This window comes from Zonotrichia leucophrys, chromosome 15 (assembly GCF_028769735.1).
Source record: "Zonotrichia leucophrys gambelii isolate GWCS_2022_RI chromosome 15, RI_Zleu_2.0, whole genome shotgun sequence".
Lineage (NCBI taxonomy): Eukaryota > Metazoa > Chordata > Aves > Passeriformes > Passerellidae > Zonotrichia > Zonotrichia leucophrys.
In genome coordinates this window covers 6,854,113-6,872,433 of record NC_088185.1, presented here as the reverse complement: position 1 = coordinate 6,872,433, position 18,321 = coordinate 6,854,113, and the positions used below count along the sequence as shown (strand labels likewise).

The following is an 18,321-nucleotide window of genomic DNA, read 5'->3' as shown; positions in this document are numbered from 1 at the left end:
ATGGCTGCATGGGCAGAGGTAGCAGGTGTGGCTGGAGCTCTGCAGGGACTGCTGGTGCAGGACCTGGTGTGGCCCACACTGCTCAGGGCAACAGCTCTTTCACCAACCACCTGAAATGTAAACTGGAGGTGGGAGCCAGAGCAGTTAATTGTCATCAGCCACAGAGGTGCCCAAGAGGGGAACTGCTGTGGCCTAAGCACAGCCCTTTGCAGGACTGTGTCACCACCACGAGGAACCAGCAGCTGTAAGATGAAAATTCTGTGATTTTTAGTGTTGGGTGGGTGCACATGTACCCTCACACACACACATCCCCTGTGTCAGTGAATGAGCTCTTGGTGGGCAACCAGAGGACACAACACCTCTTTGCACAGGTACAGAAATTAACCATAGTTTTGGTGACACTTAAGGTGGGGATGGAAAGTGTGAAATTTAAAATTATGCCTTTTTTACCATAGGCTGAGTTCTTCAACACTGTCAGACTCTGAAGTCTTTGCTGGTGTAGTCCATTGTCACTGTGCACACACACAAAAGCTGCAGGTACTGGACAAGCAAGGCCTGGACAAACCAGTGAGTTGCCCTGCCATGCCCAGCTCCTCCTCCCCACATCCCATATTCAACACAGCCATTCATTTCAGCTATTTATTTGATTTTAATAGAAAGTGGGATACTTCTGTATTTTTAACATGACACTTTGCTAATTAAAAAACAACCAACAAAAACACAGCTATTTTGCACCTTTAAAAGTGAACTTTTGGCCAAGAAAACACAATTCAAGCACTATCACTGATTTAAAGTGTCTCCACAGGCTCAGTGTTGAAGGGCTTTCTTCACAAAATCACAAATGATCAAACTGCTGCATAAGTTGCTATTTCTGTCATAGCTGAAGTAACACATTGTTAGAAAAATGACCTTTTAAGTACAACTGGACTAATGCACATTATATAACACAGTTAAAAAAATACTCTCCTGACTGAACCAAAACAACATTACAAAGTGAAAGGCAAGGATGTGCTGGGTGTGTGGGGGGTGTCTGGCTACATGTACATACCAGTAACATACATTTAAATATTAAAAAAATAAAGCAAAGCATAAAAGTAAAAAGGACAACGAACTAGAGTGTTAGTATCAGTCTCCTGGCTCAGTAACAAACTCTTAGCAAAGGGCAATGCTGCTGTACCACAGAACAGCAGCTGCCCCCACAGCAACTTCCCCCAGCACTTTGGCTCTAACATGGTATTAGGCAATTACATCAGCTGATCAATTTCTCCAGAATGATAAAGATCTAATTTACAATAAATTATTGAAAAAACCAACCACCCAGAAAAAGAAACAAACCCAAAACGCCAATCTCAATCCTTTTGGAGTAAATCTCTATGTATGTGGGATATTAAAATATTTTGAGACCATGAAGCCTGCTACATAAAAATAAAAAATTAAAAAAACGACCCAACAAAAAACCCTTATGAAATAAATCAGGTAACATACTTATTACAGAAGGTTATGGTTTTGATTCTGGGCTTATTAAAACATGTTTCCTAAAGTAAGACACCCCCCAGGCCCCTGGTACTTGTCTGGAATATGACTGAATGAGAGGCATTTATGTAAAGTAGCTCTTCCTAATGTCCAGCTCCATAGAACTAGGTTCAATTTTAACAAAAGCGTAAAATATGCCTTTTTTTTTTATTTTTTAAATAATTTCTAAAAGAGGAGTCTCTCCCCCATGGAGAGCTATCGCACCAAATAATCCAACTTAGAGACATTAAAAGACATCCTGTTCAGAAAGCCCAGAGAAAAACTGTATTTTATCTGCCCATAGTAAGTGGATGCCACTTTTTAAAAAAAACTTCCAAAAGAACAAAAAATTTAATTAAAAAAATATATTACAAAAGGCACTACTGAGCTTGCAAAAGCATTAAGTGCAGTGTTTAGGTTTGTAGCAATCACGAAGCTGTGAGGGTGCACAGTTTGTGTGGAACAGTCACTGCCGCGGGAGAGCCCCGGCTCGGGAACGGCCCCGAGGGCTGGGTGGGACCGGGGGAGCCGGGCCAGCCCCTCCCGCCCCCCCCGTGTTTGCTCCGCTCGGTGCCCCTGAGCTCTCACTGACTGGCACCAGCCCACCCTAACCCAGCCCTTCTCACCAGCACAGTCCTGCAGAACTTCATTTTCTGATCAGATTTATCTTGTAACAGTAGATAGGTCTTTTTTCTTTTTTTTTTTTTTTTTTAACTAGAGAGCTGTTTCTGGAAGCCTTTCATGCAACATTACAAGCACTAGGCTTGATATGGAAAACTCTCTGGAGTTTTGAAAAGCTTTCTTATTCTCAGCATCACGCTGTCAAAACAAGTCATTCTTACAGAAGGCTGCAGAATAAAATTATTGACTGCTGTAACAAAAACTCATTACCACATCAACACTAGAGACACAGTAAAAGCTCAGATTTCATAAAAATATTTTGTCCTTAGTCCTCTCTCTTTACAGCTGGGAAATAGCCACCTCCTGGGCCACTGGCTACCATGCTAATATATTACAAACCAGACCATTAAGATAAAGTATCTTGCTGGTAAATTTGCTGAGATTATTGCTGATGTGCTTTTGTGTAATAACTATTCAAATCTGCTAGTGTTAATAGCTTCTCTGGGGAAAAAATAACCAGCTAATTCCTAAGCTTTTCTTTTCCTTAAATCTTCCACTACCACTAAAGGAATCCCAATAGTTTCTACAGTGCCCTGTTTCTAAGCACTCAGATCTCAGTGTCTGTAACAGCCCCGAGGGTCTCTGTGCAGATCTGTGCACACACACACGGACACACAGGTGAGGGTGGCTGTGGGTATCAACTGCCCGGCCCCGCTGGCTGCAAACACTCTCTGCTTCTGCTCAGGGCTTCACATCCCTGCTCCACACTGCAAAGTTTTCCTCACATCACCAGGCATGCTTTAGGCTTTTCCCCCTGCAAGCAGGAGAACATTTCTGCCATCAATCTCCTCTCCCACATTCTATTTGCTGATGAGGCATTTCCTCGACTATCCAAGGTCAAGAAAGGCAGTTGAGGGCTGTGTGTTCATTACAATGAGGATAAGGAGTGATAGCAATTCCCACCGTTGCTAAGGACAGTTCAGCCCACTGTGGTACTGGCAACAAGGGTTAATTCAGCTACTGGACAACTGCACTCACAAACTTCTTGCTTATCACCAGTAATAATCTACCTCGTATGTGGCATTAAGACAGATACTCCATTATTTAAACATACAGTTGTCCTCAATTGAGGAAAAATAAATAGCTGAGTACAAACCTCATGTCACCTTAGTAACATTGTAGTTTTTCCTCCACTCTACCAATGAGAACAGAACTGAAGTCCCAGGATGAGGAGCTGCACTCTAGTGGGCAGGAGGCTCCGCAAAGCAGCGCAGGATGCAGGCGGGGCTGTAGCGCCCGGGGCTGCCGGGCTCCGGAGGGAAGGAGCTGCCGTGCTTCCCCGGGCTCCCTGGGATGGGACTGTTTCTTCCTGAACTAGGATACACTGAAGCATTTGGAAGACCAGCAGCCATGGATTGGGACTGGAATCTTGCCTTCAACGCTGGACTTGGCCAACTGAAAGAAACCAGAAGTCATTGCACACGTTTTAAAGCAAACTGCAATAGCGAGAGCAGCACTTCAACTCAGAGTGACTTTAGATCTCAGAACCAATGCACCAGCTGAGAAAAATCCTGTCTGGTAAGAGACAGATCTGGAAGAAGAGAAGGAACAGGAAGAGCATGAAATATTCTAAATGGATTGTTGCCCAATATTCTATATTCTATATATTCTAGGTTCTATATTATAGATTCTATATATTCTAGATTCTATATTCTATACAGATTGTGTTGCCCAAATCAGTAAGACATCAAGTCTTTCAAAATGGCCGTGATGACACACACCATCCTTCACATGAACAGTTATTTTGGACTGGGGTAATAAAGAGTAAAAATAAAACCACTTAATAAGATGCATAAAGATAATAAATTCATCTCAATATCCCTCAGCACAATCTAAGTACCACAAGGCAACAAACACAACATTCCTGCACTGCATCAACAACAGGCTGAATCACAAACCAACAGCACAGCTATCACTGAGTCCAGTGAAGGATCCAAGTACCAAATCAGCAAAGTGAGACACTGGCCAAGTGGAAAATGGTCACATCTGATTTGTCTGTGGGCTCATGCTCAAGTTACCTGGGACAGCAGTAGAATGGAAAGAACATGACTCATCAGGAAACATCAGGAAACTCCTTATCAATAGACACCAGTAAAAAAAGGCTTTGGTGATTAACTTCAGAACACAGTTAATTCTGCTGAATTTAAAATATGGGTTTGGGGGCAACAAGGCCTGAAAATCTGCTATTCAAGCTGATCTGCTAAAAATGTACTCCAGCTCCTGTGACTGAGTTTGCAGCAATACCTTTGCCTGTCAGATGAGGAGTAGGATTGCACTGCGTGTTTCCATTTGTAAATCATCGGGAATTTCTGGGGATCAATCTCTGCTCCTTCTATAGCTGCTAAGACATCACCATCCAGCTTTGAGGGCTGCTCCCTAGAATGGAAACAGAACTAGATGAAAAGAGAACTATGTATTTGTTCAGGCAATGAAACACCCAATCCCCAAACCCTTAGCTTTATATAAGCAAAGAGACTGTCTGTGCAAATAGGAGTTAAATAAGGCAATTCTTACCCAAGAAGGAATAACTTTAAATTGTCGTTTGTGGGTGAAGTCTTTGCAAGAAACTTCTGGGAGGAAAGTTCTTGACGTTGCTGTGACTCCCTAGTCTGAATTCCAGATTCTCTGGACACTCTCTCCTTTTCTAATGATATTTTGTGGTCTGTCCTTAACTTGGTCTCTCCATGTTTTCCTGTAACACTTGGCTCAGAAGAACTTGCCAGTGACACTGCAGAGCAGGTCTTGTCCAGAATTCCCTCATTCTCAGTTTGTTTAGTGATTTTATGAGATACTCCTGCAACCTCTTGTTCTTGGAATGACAGGCCTTCAAATTCTGACATCAAATTGGAAACAGGTGACATGAGGCATTCTGACCCATCATGCAGCTGCTTTCTGTCACTGATGATCCTTTTACTGGACACAGGACTGCAAAACCCATTTTTGCTGGCAGCAGCCCCCTTCTCATAGTGCCGAGGGTGAGCTGAGGTCTCTATGATGTTTCCTGCACACTCCATGGACAGGATATCACACTCAGCATCTCCAATGGCATCAATGCTGGGCTCCTTGGACACCAGAGAGGGGCTGATATTTCGTGCTGCATTTTGTCTGTTTTTAATTTCTTCTAAGCTCATGTCATCATCATCCTCATCCAAAAATGCTCCAACAGAAATGGAATTGCAGGACTTTTTGCTTTTACCTGTGAACAGTTTCAACAAGAGCAACACATAAGAAGACTTTAAACAGAATGTCAAGTACATAAGCTAGGAAAAAAATGCACAATCCTTACGCCTTATTCTATTTCCTGAAGACCTCTCTGACTGTATGTAACAGCAAGAACTAACCTGACTAAAGCAACAAATGCAAAATATACACAAGGCAAGCAGTGGTTTAAGGTATAAAAGCTTTCCTGGGTTTTGCTTCTTGTGTCTTTTCAGGTTCACAGTTGTAAAGAATTATTCTTTTATTTTTAAAATGTTATTTATTCCATATCTGTGGACTACAAAATTCTATACTTTAAGATGAATGCCCAAGTGCTCTGAGTGAAAACATTCTGAAGACAGAGGTTTTCTTACAGGGATTTCATTTGGGTGTACACTCAAATAAACTACTTCACATGGAAGATAAAGTCTGTACTTCCACATTCACAGCTGGCTCTTTTTCTGATGCTGTACTCAGACTGTCTGGACAACAGATGAATAACAGCAACCACCACAGGTGAATACTGCTTCCCCTGGGCACCAAGCTTTTTCTGTCTCTCTTCTCCCCAGGTACAACCCATTGTTTGCAGCATTTGCCCTTTTCTTACCAGAGGGATGTGGAGTTTTGTATCTATTGCAGGTTTCATTTTCCCCTGTTTCTGGCTGAGCCTTTTCGCTCATTTCACGATGACTCAGGTACTCTTCTAACTTTCGCAGCCCCTCCTGGGAAGACAGATCAACAAAACAGCCCAGAAATTCCCAGTATTCAACCCACGGGAACCCCAGCTCATGAGCTAACTCCCTGCAATAAATAAAATAAAACGAATCATTTGTGAAGACATAAATATCAGTTTGACAACAACTTTTCTGATCACATTTTAACAGCTACAAGCAGGAGCACAAACGAGCAACCAGGCAACACAATCCCACCACAACCAACAGTCTGCAAAAGCACACACATCCTTAGCAATCACAGTATCACCTCATTTGTTCTAGAGCATTTTTCACATTTCATCTACTATTTTTACAGTTGGCAGCATAAACATTGCTATCTTTAAGCTGACTGTATCTAGACATCAAACAGAAAAATCCCCACTGATACTGCATGCACCAGCTTTTTCTATTTGGGAATGGGAGAGGGAGGAGGAAGTGAGGGATTATTTTAAAGAATGAAATGCAGTCAGCTTTGAACAAATTATTTTTTCCATATGTTGCTGGTAGAAGGTATTTTAGCTGCAAGGACACACCACACACACACAGCTTTTATAAAACAGCAAATTTGTATTAGGATCTTTTCATTCTGCTCCCTTTTAACAATCCCTCACTTTCACAGAACAAACAGGCTATGCATCATTTTAGATCTGACAATGAGGCAAGTAAATATCTGTGAAAAGCATTCTATACATACCATCAATAACAGCTAAAATATTGCCAAAGCTAAGAAAGCCAGGTCTCACATTTTAACTATCTTATTTACACAAAAAACCAGTAAAAATCCAACTGCAAAATATTTCATTAAATATTTCTGCAGTAGCTTTTGCCCCAAGATATTGTGCAGTGAGTAATACCTGTACGTACTCTCAGCACAGTCTTTTGCTTTTACATGCTCTGTTATTAAGTTTTTATATTGACAGTCTTTTAGATACCTTCCAACTCTTTCAACACCTCTCTCCAGATCAGATTTCCTGACATTGTGAAAGAAGCCAGCTCTCTCTCGAGGTGGAGTTTTCCACAGCCTGCGAAATTCTTCAGCCTTTAAAAAACAGAAACAAATTCAAAAACGACCCCACAGTATGAACTAACTCAGTGCTGGCTACACATGTACCCACAGATGTTCAGCTCTTTGCTGTCCCCACTCCAGCTAGGAAGGATCTCACACTGGATCTAAAGTTACTCCTTTCACTACTGGTGGTTACTCTGATCTCTACACTGCTCATCAAAGAGAAGGACCAAAATGTACCATAATCATCTGAAAATCAACTGCACAGACACCACATCTGCCTGGTTTTAATGTGTGTGCAGCAGGAAACAGAAGTGTCTTGTGATTTTGCCATGTCATTCTATTTAATTACAAATGCCTCCTGGTCATTGTTTCCTAGGATGCAAAGGGGATATTTTTTATGTACAGACTTGCTACAATTATTAGAATAAATTCGTGCTGTCTATTTTGAAGTTGGAATGCCTCAGGGGAAATTTTTTGCAAAATCCTGCACTTAACTTTATATGACAAGGATCACAATGATGACTAAGAGTTACATTCAGACATTAAAAATACATGTCAGCAATAAGAATTATGAACTGTTTATACCCTAGAGAATATTTTTTGGAGTACAAATAATATTTAAATTTCTGTCAGTTGAACAGAAAATTGATCAAAAACTTTTAGAAGAAAAAGCATTAAGCATTTTGGTAGAACTCAGTCTTAAAGAATGCAACCATCAGTCCTCCACTGTATTTATTCACTGTTTCTAAAGCTGTTATATTTGTAGCATGTTCACATTAAATAAATGAGTCAAACACCAGTAAATTGGAATATATTTAACAGATATCTAAGTATTCCTTCTGAAAACAGAAGATTTTGCTTTTCCACTATACAGTCAATACATTTCCAAAACCACCCCAACACCTACTACTTGGTTGTCAGTTTTTCCATCTAGAAAAATATATTTATGTTAATTCAACAAGCAGAGGTTATCATCCAGTGGCAACTTCTAGAAATGAGATAAAGATACAGTTAAGGTTCTTAAAACTGATTTAAAGCTGCTTTGAAAGGCTTTGCTTCAGGTTAGAGAGTTACAGCAATTATCTGTAAGAATTGAAAGGTTTGCCAAAGGTACTCTTTGAATAGATGTCAAGAGGAAAAAGAAAATTTTTTTACTGAACTTCTGCTCTTCTTATTTACACCACATTTCTGTTTTCAGCAATAAAAAAAAAAAAATATTTACAAGTTTCTGTGCTTCTCCATGGAGGAAGATCCATCTCCTCAGCAAAGAGAGAGCCACAATCTGTACCAAGAACAAGCTACAGCATATTGGGAACCCTGTGGGGATTTTCTTTATTCACAAAAAGAAGCAGCATGGGCACTGGAGCCACAGGGAGTTCTCTCCTTACCTTTGAGGGGCTCATGGGGCCTGCAAAAGCCCTGATGGACAGCACTGGGTCTTTGGGGCTGCCAGGGTATTTAGGCCAAGCTCTCTGGGGGCCATCGTCCGTCTGGTCGGGCGACCACGGGGCCCCAATGACCGGGGCTGAGGAATTGTCTTCTGCCCTCAGGAGGGGCACATAATAGTGACCTACAATAAATCAGACAGAGCTTTCTCATTCAGCTTCTGTCACATCAGTCTGCTGCTTCTTCCTGGACTACCAATGCACCCGTACACAGAACCATCTTAGTAAAACTACTTGTAATTCAGACTCACTGCTCCAGTGATTACAGATCACGTTTTAGTGTAGGTTCCCTTCTCTTTTCAAACACAAAAACACCTGCAATAATCCATAAAGCCCTTCTCTCAGGGTCTTTAACAAATTTCCCATCCTCCTTTTACAAACACACACAGGACAAATCAGAGAAATTCTGCCTCAAGGAAATGATAAACTGACAGGACTCCCCAGCATGAGAGATACACCTCTTGCCCTGCAAAAGGTTTTTGTTTCTTTTAGACTGAACACTCTGCTCCAGGCTTACAGAATCAGGGCCTTGCCTATGTTACAAAGCCATGAGGGCAACCTTGTGATCCATACATTAAGAGCTCTGACTGTCATTTAAAAGACAAAAAAGTTCTCTGTCCCTGCTCAATGTTAGAATTTCCCTTTGGTTTTCAGAGCACTGTACAGCAGCATCATTTATAAACTCAAATGCTACAGAAAGCAAACAGGAGACAGCCAAGAGGCAAAATACACGCCTGATATAGTACAAAACTCTGCATACAGACCTTTCAAGTACTCTTTTATCTTTTCTTTCAATTCAGCAGATTTGTTCTTGCTTCTTTCACAGACTACCTGTTAATATAATTGTACTTGTTAGGGCAGCATAGTAACCTCATTTTCATATCAACTGCAATGTGTGTTCTTCCTAAACAATCACATTATTGGCCCCCACCCATCTCACCCAGTACTTTTAATTCATAGTAGAGCAACTAAAATACATCCAACTTCATAAATTCTAAAACTTTTCCAAAGACACAATCAGCATAAAATATTTTTGATGTTATACAGAATTTACTCTTTAATTATGACACTAGCACCTTACTACAAGTCTTCTATGGTAGTCAGTAATGTGTGAATATGAAAAATTCTGATCAGGATAACATTTCTGGGTTTGCTGTGGACATGGAGAGACTTACTTCTGCTGGAGTTTGATCATATTTGTTTCTTGGGTTTTTTACAATGGCTGGGTGTGAGGTAAGCACATTAACCACATCCACATTCCCAAACTTGCAAGCAAAATGCAACGGAGTATCAAACCACTGCAGTGGGAAAAAGAAAAATATTCATATGCACTTAGAATGATTATAAAGTCAATACCACACATTTAATTTTGAGACTGAGGACAGTAAATACATGTCATGACTAATTATCTTAGCTCTTAACAAATCTGTTCCCACCATAGTGCAGAATAATGATTACCAAAACCCACAGAACTCATGGACAGCTCCCCTTCTGTTCTCTTTCAGTCTCCCTTAACCCCTTCCAGTAATAGTAGTAGTAGTAGTAATAATAATAATAATAATAATAATAATAATAAACATGTAAACCCCCAAAATCTTACCATTTTATCTGGAGTGTTCAGGTAAAGGTCAACAATATATTGGATGCGTTTCTTCAACATGACATCGTTATCATCTGGGTACATGAGCCGCATAAATTCTGGATTTTCCAGAGTGTCCAGCAGTAACTGGCAGATAGCAGGCTGATTCTCCTTGGCAGCAACATGCATGACATTGTACCTACACCCTTCCTAGAAAAAAAGACCAGTTTTAGAAAGAATCTCCATCTAAACAGCTTTCTTACACCCAGAGATGTAACTGATTTAACTGTGAACATGGGGTCCTACATGGAGTTTTATATGGATATTTTTGTAAAGACTTATCTTTACACCCATATTAATTTTATAATTAATGAAATTATTCTTACACTCAGTGCCTTTATTTAAGGAAAGAATGTGGCAAAAAATACATCAAGATATTACACAATAAAGGGAGGTAGGAAGTTCAGTTTAGATAAAGAGCAGGAAAATGGGTACAGATATAAAAAAATTCAACTGCTTTGCTATATTACATAAAAAATTTCAACAACTTCACAAAGCTGGTCTGATGCAAGTTGGAGATAGTCAGTGTTTGCTAAATGGCACCTTATACATGGTTTTGGAATTTAATAGAGGTGCTTAGGTAAGCAATGCTATAGGAACACCTAATTACAGCCTAGGCCCTAGCCTGGTCCTTACATTTAGTCTGTTTTAAAAAAGATTGCAATTACTTGGAGGAGACCAAAGAATAAGAAGCCAAAACTATTCCTTGCACTACTAAATGCACCTCTTCCTCCTCTGAAGAACTGCACACTCGGTTCCTTTAGCTCTGCTGGAGCAAAGGCAGCTCTCAGGGTGACTCACAGACGTGCCCCAGCTGCTGTCAGTGAACACAGAAACCTGCGCTGGGTGCAACGAGGTGTCCTGAAGGAGGAGCAGCAAACATCACTCCTTCCACTTCTGCTTTCAGGCCCCAAAAGCTACATCACTAACCAGAACCCAGATTTTCCTGTTTTATTGCTGGTTTCTCACCTGTACAATGGTTGGGTTGTCTCCTGAGCCGATCAGGTAGCGAGGGTTACTCCAAATAAGGTCAGAGAACGTTGCTGTGTCTCCTTTCTCCACAGCTTTCCGAAGCTTGGCTGTGAGATCCTGAGTCCGTGGGCTTTTGTAGCTGTTGGCTCTCTCCTTATTCGCAGTGTCACTCTCAGGGGAGCACAAACCATCTATCAACACACAAATCACTCCTTTCTAGATACATTCTTTCCAGTGATCACCATCTGCACATCCAGGCCATGAAAATTATTCTTTTAATCTAAACCATGTATTAATTTGGCATCTTTAATACACAGGAGTAAGGAAACAACTCAATAACAAGACATTTAGATACACTAGTTGTTAGTAATAGGGAGGGAGAGGAAAATGATGAATCAACTTGTAAAAGTGTTTCAGACTTTAATAGGGACTGGTAAACTTTGTAATTACCAGTCTGCTCCCATCCAAATTTAAAAGCAAAATTCAGCAAGAAACAACCATTTTCTGATTGTTAAAATTGCTTCTGCAGTTCTATAAATCCTAAATCACTTTAATCTAGCAACTGGGAACACTGTGAAATATGATCAGTGCTCACCGTTTTATTTCTGAACTTACAAATTTACTTAAGAACTGAGTACAGTTTGAATATACTGTGCAATTTTATCAGCATCTTGCTAAACCTGAAAATCCTGAAGTCCATGAGTAAAACCGAATCCTAACAAATATGACCACGGAATACTAAGCAAGGTATCCATGCAGACCATTACCTACATTTCAGCTTTAGAAGAGTAGCCATGGTATACTTTACATTTAAAACATTTTCCACATGTTCAACATTTCTATACTTAAAATAAAAGTTCTCTTAAACTTCAATTTATTCAGTGCTTCACCTTTGAATTTTTTCTGTTATTAGCGTATTGGTAAAGCATTTGTTGCTTCTCTCACAAAAAAATAAATCAATGCTGTCTATTGCATCTACTGTAGAGAGATGAAGTTCCCCACTTACCTCTGTTAAATGATCCCATTTTCACTGGAGACAAACATAAAGAGGACTTGCCTGGAGATGGGAAATAATCACAGATTCCTTTAGCAAATTTCTCAGCATCCTCTCTGTTTGTAAAAGCTTTAAAACGGGAACCCTTAATCAGCTTAACAGCCTGGAGAGCTTCCTTTCTATCTTCATAAACATGTATCCTCTCTGCAACAAGAACCACCACAGTTAGATTGTTTCAATAATCTCAGATTTCAACTCCTAGACAGATCACAGAACTCCTACACTATCATTCCAGCTTTGGTCTCAGATCGTTTCTCTTCCAAACGTGACATAAAAGTCAAAAGTCCTTTTAAATCTTGTCCCCTGGAAACTGAGCAGGAGCCTCCCACACTCTCCAGGCAATACCAGGTGATCCCTGCACAGGGCTCAGCCATTCCCATCAATCAACACCCTTTAAGGGATGGGCCACCTTCAACACAGCATTTCACTTCCAGATGGAAAAGCAAACTCAGCTAATTCACCCTGCATCACTTTTGATGCTGCCTTGCTCACAAAGACCAACTTTGTAACTGATCCACAACTTTAAGATCTCTACAGAGTATCTTAGATAATAAACAAATCCTTCTTCTTCTCCTTTAAATGATATTGTTCAAATAAGGATATCTTAATGTACCTTTTCTTAGTAAGAATTCTTACTACTGTCTCAGAGGAAATAATCCTGTGCACTACTCTACTCCTGTCAGGAACAGAAAGGAAGATGTGAGAACTTTTAGAAGAGATCATTTAAGCTTCAACTGATGACAATATAATTTTTTTTTGTTTGTTTATTTACAGGATTACTTTTTATTCTTGAGAGGGATTAAAGGCACAGGATGGGTCCAAGAGTAGCAATAAGAAATAATTTTCTCCATCTGAGCTACACAGGGTAGAGGATCCTCATATGCAGGAACTGCAAAGGCAAACACCTGGGATGTCTTGAACTGTTGTTTCTTTGCCTCAGAATAAATATTATTTATAGGAACAAAGAAATACTTCAAACAATGCTTACAATACTAATGCAGTGGTGTTCAGAACACCTGCTACATAAAAGAACTCTACTCAGCCATAACCAAAATGCTTTATCACTGGAAATAAGGGAAGTGAGTATTTACCATTCCTGGCCAGTATGTCATCATAAACTGGGCAAACACCATAGAACAGTGGAGGATCTCTGGATGGTGTCTGAGCAGAGATTTGTGAATCTCCAGCACCACGGGCTGGAGCTGAACAGTTCATGAGTGTCCCAGCATCTTCTTCTGGAGGGTTCAGGCCCACACAGTACCCAAAGTCCACCTCCTCAGCAGCACCTCCATGGCTGTTGTGACTCACTGGCACATTTCCAGCAGCCTCCTCTGGCAGAGCAGACCCTTCCTCCTCCAGGGCTCCTTGCTGCTCCAACAGCGCCTGAGCCAATTTTTTTTCAAAAATAAACCTTGTAGTTGCCGTAATGGGCCCACATTTCAGTCCTGCTCTCACAATCTCTTCTCTAAGCTCATCGTGGCTGAGCTTCTTTAATCGGGATAATATTGTATCCATTGTTATTGCACCTACAGGAAAGGCAAAAAAGGAGAAAAATTGTAAAAACCAAAACTTCTTCTGCTACTTAAATGGTGTACTAAAGCAAAGGAAAAAATGCCTCTTAGTGATTCCTTGGGATTCTGAACAGACCCTTGCAGTGCAGAAAAATCAAATTTTTCAATTCAATGTTTTTAAGCTACCAGACCCACAGCAAGTTTACTTCCTCCTCTCTCGACCACTTAAGAGAGTATTGACAGCTTATATTCTGTTCTTGATAGTCCTTTTTCAATTTCTTCTAGAGTGAAAATTCAATCTAGAGCATTTACTCATTAAAATTAATGACAGGCTGAGAAATATTTGATTCCTGGTAAGAAGGGACAATTTATTTGTGCAATGCAACACAAGGACAGGAGCACCAGTCAGCCCCAAGACAAGGGGCTGCACCTCCTCCTAAAGGCACAGAACTATTTCTAGTATTTCCTCAGGACTTTGTGGCTGACAGAAGTCATGGGGACAAGCACAGTGCAGCACTCAGGGCAGGCTTTCTCTGGCTGTGATGCAAGGCTGGAAATATGTACACAGCATGTTGTTTCCCAGGCCTGTTTTGAGAGCAAACAGCCACAAGACAAAAACAACTGATCTTTTCAGATCTCCCTCTCCAACAGAAAACAGAAGCTGGGAGGATTTCTCCATTTCCAAAGGAACATCCTTCTCTCTGCTATGATCCAATTCCCCAGGCTCATGTCCCTCCATGTAATCCACGCTGACAGCTTCCACACTGGTCAGCAAGACACGAAAACCAAGCTGATGCCAACACAAATTCCTTGCTCTGAAAAACACAGCTGAAAACCACAGGATTTGGGCAGCTCCAAGATGTAAGAAGCTTTCCCATTATTTCATCAGAACTGCAGCCATGTACCTGCAGGCACTCCCCTGGCACACAGTGCTCAGGAAGGGAAGCTCCAGACAGGAATGATTCAGCTGTGCTATTCCCTCAGCCTGCTTCACTCCTGCCTTGCACTGCCAGCTCATGAGCCTTGTTCTGCTTTGGACAGGGTGTATGGCTGTTTTAGTACTTTATTTTCAATTTTAGGTTTCATCCTCAGTTAATGAAACTTAAGACTACTTTTCATATATTAAAAAACCCAAATGCACACAGTAAGTTTTTGAAGCTTTCAGCAGCAATCAATACAGCACCACATGAAGTTTCATTGCAATCTGAGTTAGAACAAACACATTCCTAGTATTAGGAAACACTATGAAAATGTACTTAATGCCAAACTTCAATAGTCCTTCAATTATTACAAGTCAACAGTCATGTGAGTTTGAGGGTTGTTTCCTTGGAGGGACATTTCCTTTGGGAGCTGTCTCTTTTTTTATGAATATCTTATTTTGAATGCCTGTGGTTAGAGAACAACGTAACCTCAGCCCCTGAACATTTCACAAGTATTAACTGGAATCTCGCTGAAACAATGGGAAATGAGAATATTTCCAATTAAAAACCCCACCAAAGAGCAGCAGAGCCACAGCTGATGCTGCTGAGCCACTTCCCCAAGGTATTGTAGCTCCCCTGTGATTCCTGAGCCTCCAAGCAACCTCACTGTTTCGACTGTCTGACTACAACAATAGATATGAAAGATCCTCTTACTTGTTTTCAATTCTTAATCTTCTATTTTTTTAAATAAAATTTGATACCAGTATGTTTTAATTAAAGGATGTGCCCCTAAGGTCAATTAAAATATCCGAACTTGCTATTCTAAGGATTTTCCTTTTGAGACTGCATAACTGTAAAACCAGAAGAAGATGAAAACTCAGGGGTGAGAAAGTTCACTGCAAACACAGCTCAGTGAAAACACTCCGAGCAGTCAACATAATGCTTTAAAGAATTAGCTGAGAAATGCTCCTATTTTTAAGGCTCAGAACCAGCACAATCATTCTACAGAAGAGCAGACTTGTACATATATATAATTCATGTACGGAGAGTAGACAGGAACATGCAAAAATCCTTCCTGCCTTGTGGGTAAGCAAAAAAATGCTGTGAGGGAGTGATTTCTCTGCTTTCTCATGTTTTGACAGAACCTGGTACCTAAATCTTAGTGCTCAAAATTTTGTCTGTTAAAAAAAAAAAAAAAGTTATTTATTTTGCGTACCTATTACAACTCGGGCACAACTGAATCAAAATGAGATGGCAAAGCAGACCAGCAGTGAAGAATGAGGTTTAAGATCTGCTGGTAGTATGAAGAGTTTTCTACAGGGTGTTAGGTGTGGAAATAGGGAAAACATTGTTGGAGTGACAACACAGAACTCTCACAAAATCCATTTGTGTTCTGACAATGAGATTTCAGCTAATTTAGATATGCAATATTGGTTTTTAATTTCATTACCTATTTTAATCTGTCCAAAACAAAATGTGTGACCTGCAAACCTGAGAAACAGCAACTGCTCATACTGAGACAATCCTTTGTCCACTTGTTACGTGCAGGTGCAAAATGAGATTATTTGAACCATAAAATGCATTATATAACTACAAATGATCCAGAGCACAGCCAGTACTGAGATTGCTGCCTCTTCTAGTTCAGCACATAAGGCCTTGTGAGTTACCTTTGCAAATACGAACAACTCCTTTAACAACAACATGTTCTAGGGTTCTTCCATATCAATCAAAACCTGGCAGAATGGGCAAGAATTGTATTCTCCTTTATCTCACTGGGTCAGAATGAAACAGCAGAATCTGCTTCCAAAAAAAATTAAGAATAGACCCCAGACAGAATGAACGACTGACTTCTAAGGATGGCAGTATTATTTTACGCCACTACTCTCACTACTTTCAATAAATGAATAATATAAGAAAAATACTATTTTTGGCTGGGTTGGTTTTGTTGGTTTTTTTTCCGAGGTAGGAATGGAGAGTCACATCCTGTCTTTGGCCATATTCGGCTGATAGGATTTGCATATATTAGAGCAACCGTGGCTCCGCGATGGGGTGATTTGTCTGTACCGCCTGTGGGCAAATGAGCCACCAGTTCTGAACTACGTGGCTGAAAGGGAACTGCTGAACAAACTTGAAATAAGGCACGGGAAAAGAAAAAAGGGAGGGGGAAAAGGGGCAACTTTTCAGGGAGGAGAAAGGCACACCTATGTCTAGACCCGGACGGGCAGGGCGCGGGGGGGATGCGGGAGCAGCGGGAGAAGCAGCAGCAGCAGCAGGGCCGCGGGAGCGGGGCCGGGGCGGAGCCGCCCCTGCCGGAGCCGGCGAGGCCCGGCCGTGACAAAGCGGGAAGGGGAACGGGGCGGCGGGGCCGGGCCCAGCGGGGCCCGCGGGCTCTGGGGGGCGGGCAGGGCCGCGCGGCCTCCCCGGGCGGTGCCCGGTGCCCGCTCCCGGCCCCGCCGCGGGGCGAGGGGCAGCACCATCCCCCGGCCTCCCCCGAGTCTCTCACCTGGGCGGCTCCCGCTGCAGCGCTGGCTCCCCGCGGCGAGCGGCGCCGGGGCCGAGTGGGGAGCCGGGGACGCGACGGGGGTCGGGGAGGAGATGGCGGCCGCTGCCGCCCGGCGGCCGCCCGGCCTCCTGTCCCGCAGCCGCAGCAGCCAGCCCACGGCGCCGATGACGGCGCAGGCGGCCAGGAGCTCCCAGCACGGCCATCGGCCCCAGCCGGCTCCCCAGAGCGAATCCCAGCCCCCGGCGGCCCCGACCCACCGCTCCATGCCCGGCCCGCGGCCCGCCCGCCGCACGCCGCCGTGCCCGCACGCCCTCAGGGACGGTACCTCCGCGGCCTCGCGGCTCCCAGCTCCTCCGCCCCGCGCCCGCCCCCCAACAGACGCGGCGGCGGCTCCGCCCGGCGCTGACGGGGCTCCGCCGCCTGCCTGGGCCTCACCGTGACCGCGGCTCCGCTCGGCCGCGGCTCCCGGGCGGCGGGGAAGGGCCGGGCGGGCCGAGGGAGCGGAACACGCAGCGGAGCAGCCGCAGCCACCGGGCGGGCGGGGAAGGGCCGGGCAGGCCGAGGGAGAGCGGCGCCGCTGCTGCGGGGGAACACGCGGCGGAGCAGCCGCAGCCACCGGGCGGGCGCTGCCCAAGGCCGGGACAGGCGCGCAGGGTTTGAACTGCAGCAGCCCTGGGGACCGGGAACACACGGGCACTTCAGAGGCCGCTCTAGAAAGGTTCCGTCCGGGTATTAACCTTAAAATGCTGCAGCAGTCTCGTATGAGCCATGAGAGGTGGAAAACCAGGGAGCAGGAGGCCTCTAGTGCAGGAGAACCATTCCTTGCACAGATGTGAACCAGCCCTCCCAGCAAGTGCAGCATTCCTGCCTTAGGGTGCAGGCACCTGCACTATGTGCAGGGCAGGCACTTGATGGTTTAAGCTGCTGTCCTTAAAAAGAGTATTGCTTTAACTCACGCTGTTTAGTATTGCAAGGAAGGTACAGGAATTTCTCTCCTAAGTTTTAATTTGCTAAATTAGAATGAAGATAAAATTTCTGCATTGTTCCATTTTGTACACTCAAACTCCACAGGCTGAAAAATTCAGGCCAAGGAATTGTGTTTCTTCCCTGATGAGTTCAGCTAACTGAGAGAAAGAAAATATAATGAAAATACAAACACAATGA

At 42.8% G+C, this 18,321-nt stretch overlaps 1 protein-coding gene across 1 annotated transcript; it reads right to left on the bottom strand.

Annotated features, from left to right (window-relative positions):
- Positions 1 to 625: 625 nt before the first annotated feature.
- On the bottom strand, positions 626 to 17,476 carry ANKLE2 (ankyrin repeat and LEM domain containing 2). The gene is made up of 13 exons (XM_064726885.1): positions 17,158 to 17,476; positions 13,315 to 13,749; positions 12,176 to 12,367; positions 11,167 to 11,360; positions 10,159 to 10,347; positions 9,734 to 9,856; positions 9,323 to 9,389; positions 8,502 to 8,683; positions 7,037 to 7,143; positions 5,999 to 6,192; positions 4,708 to 5,389; positions 4,438 to 4,569; positions 626 to 3,588 (listed from the first exon to the last, which is right to left on the bottom strand). Exons 1-13 carry the CDS (start codon positions 17,420 to 17,422, stop codon positions 3,375 to 3,377), a joined length of 2,976 nt encoding a protein of 991 aa, XP_064582955.1. The 5' UTR covers positions 17,423 to 17,476; the 3' UTR covers positions 626 to 3,374.
- Positions 17,477 to 18,321: the final 845 nt, after the last annotated feature.

Excerpts from the sequence above, each read along its gene's own strand:
- ANKLE2 (XM_064726885.1), bottom strand. The coding sequence starts at position 17,422 with ATGGAGCGGTGGGTCGGGGCCGCCGGGGGCTGGGATTCGCTCTGGGGA. Across the intron at positions 9,857-10,158 it reads TGAACACTCCAGATAAAATG|TGGTTTGATACTCCGTTGCA; the intron begins GTAAGATTTTGG and ends TTCCCACTGCAG. Across the intron at positions 8,684-9,322 it reads GATAAAAGAGTACTTGAAAG|GTCACTATTATGTGCCCCTC; the intron begins GTCTGTATGCAG and ends GATTTATTGTAG.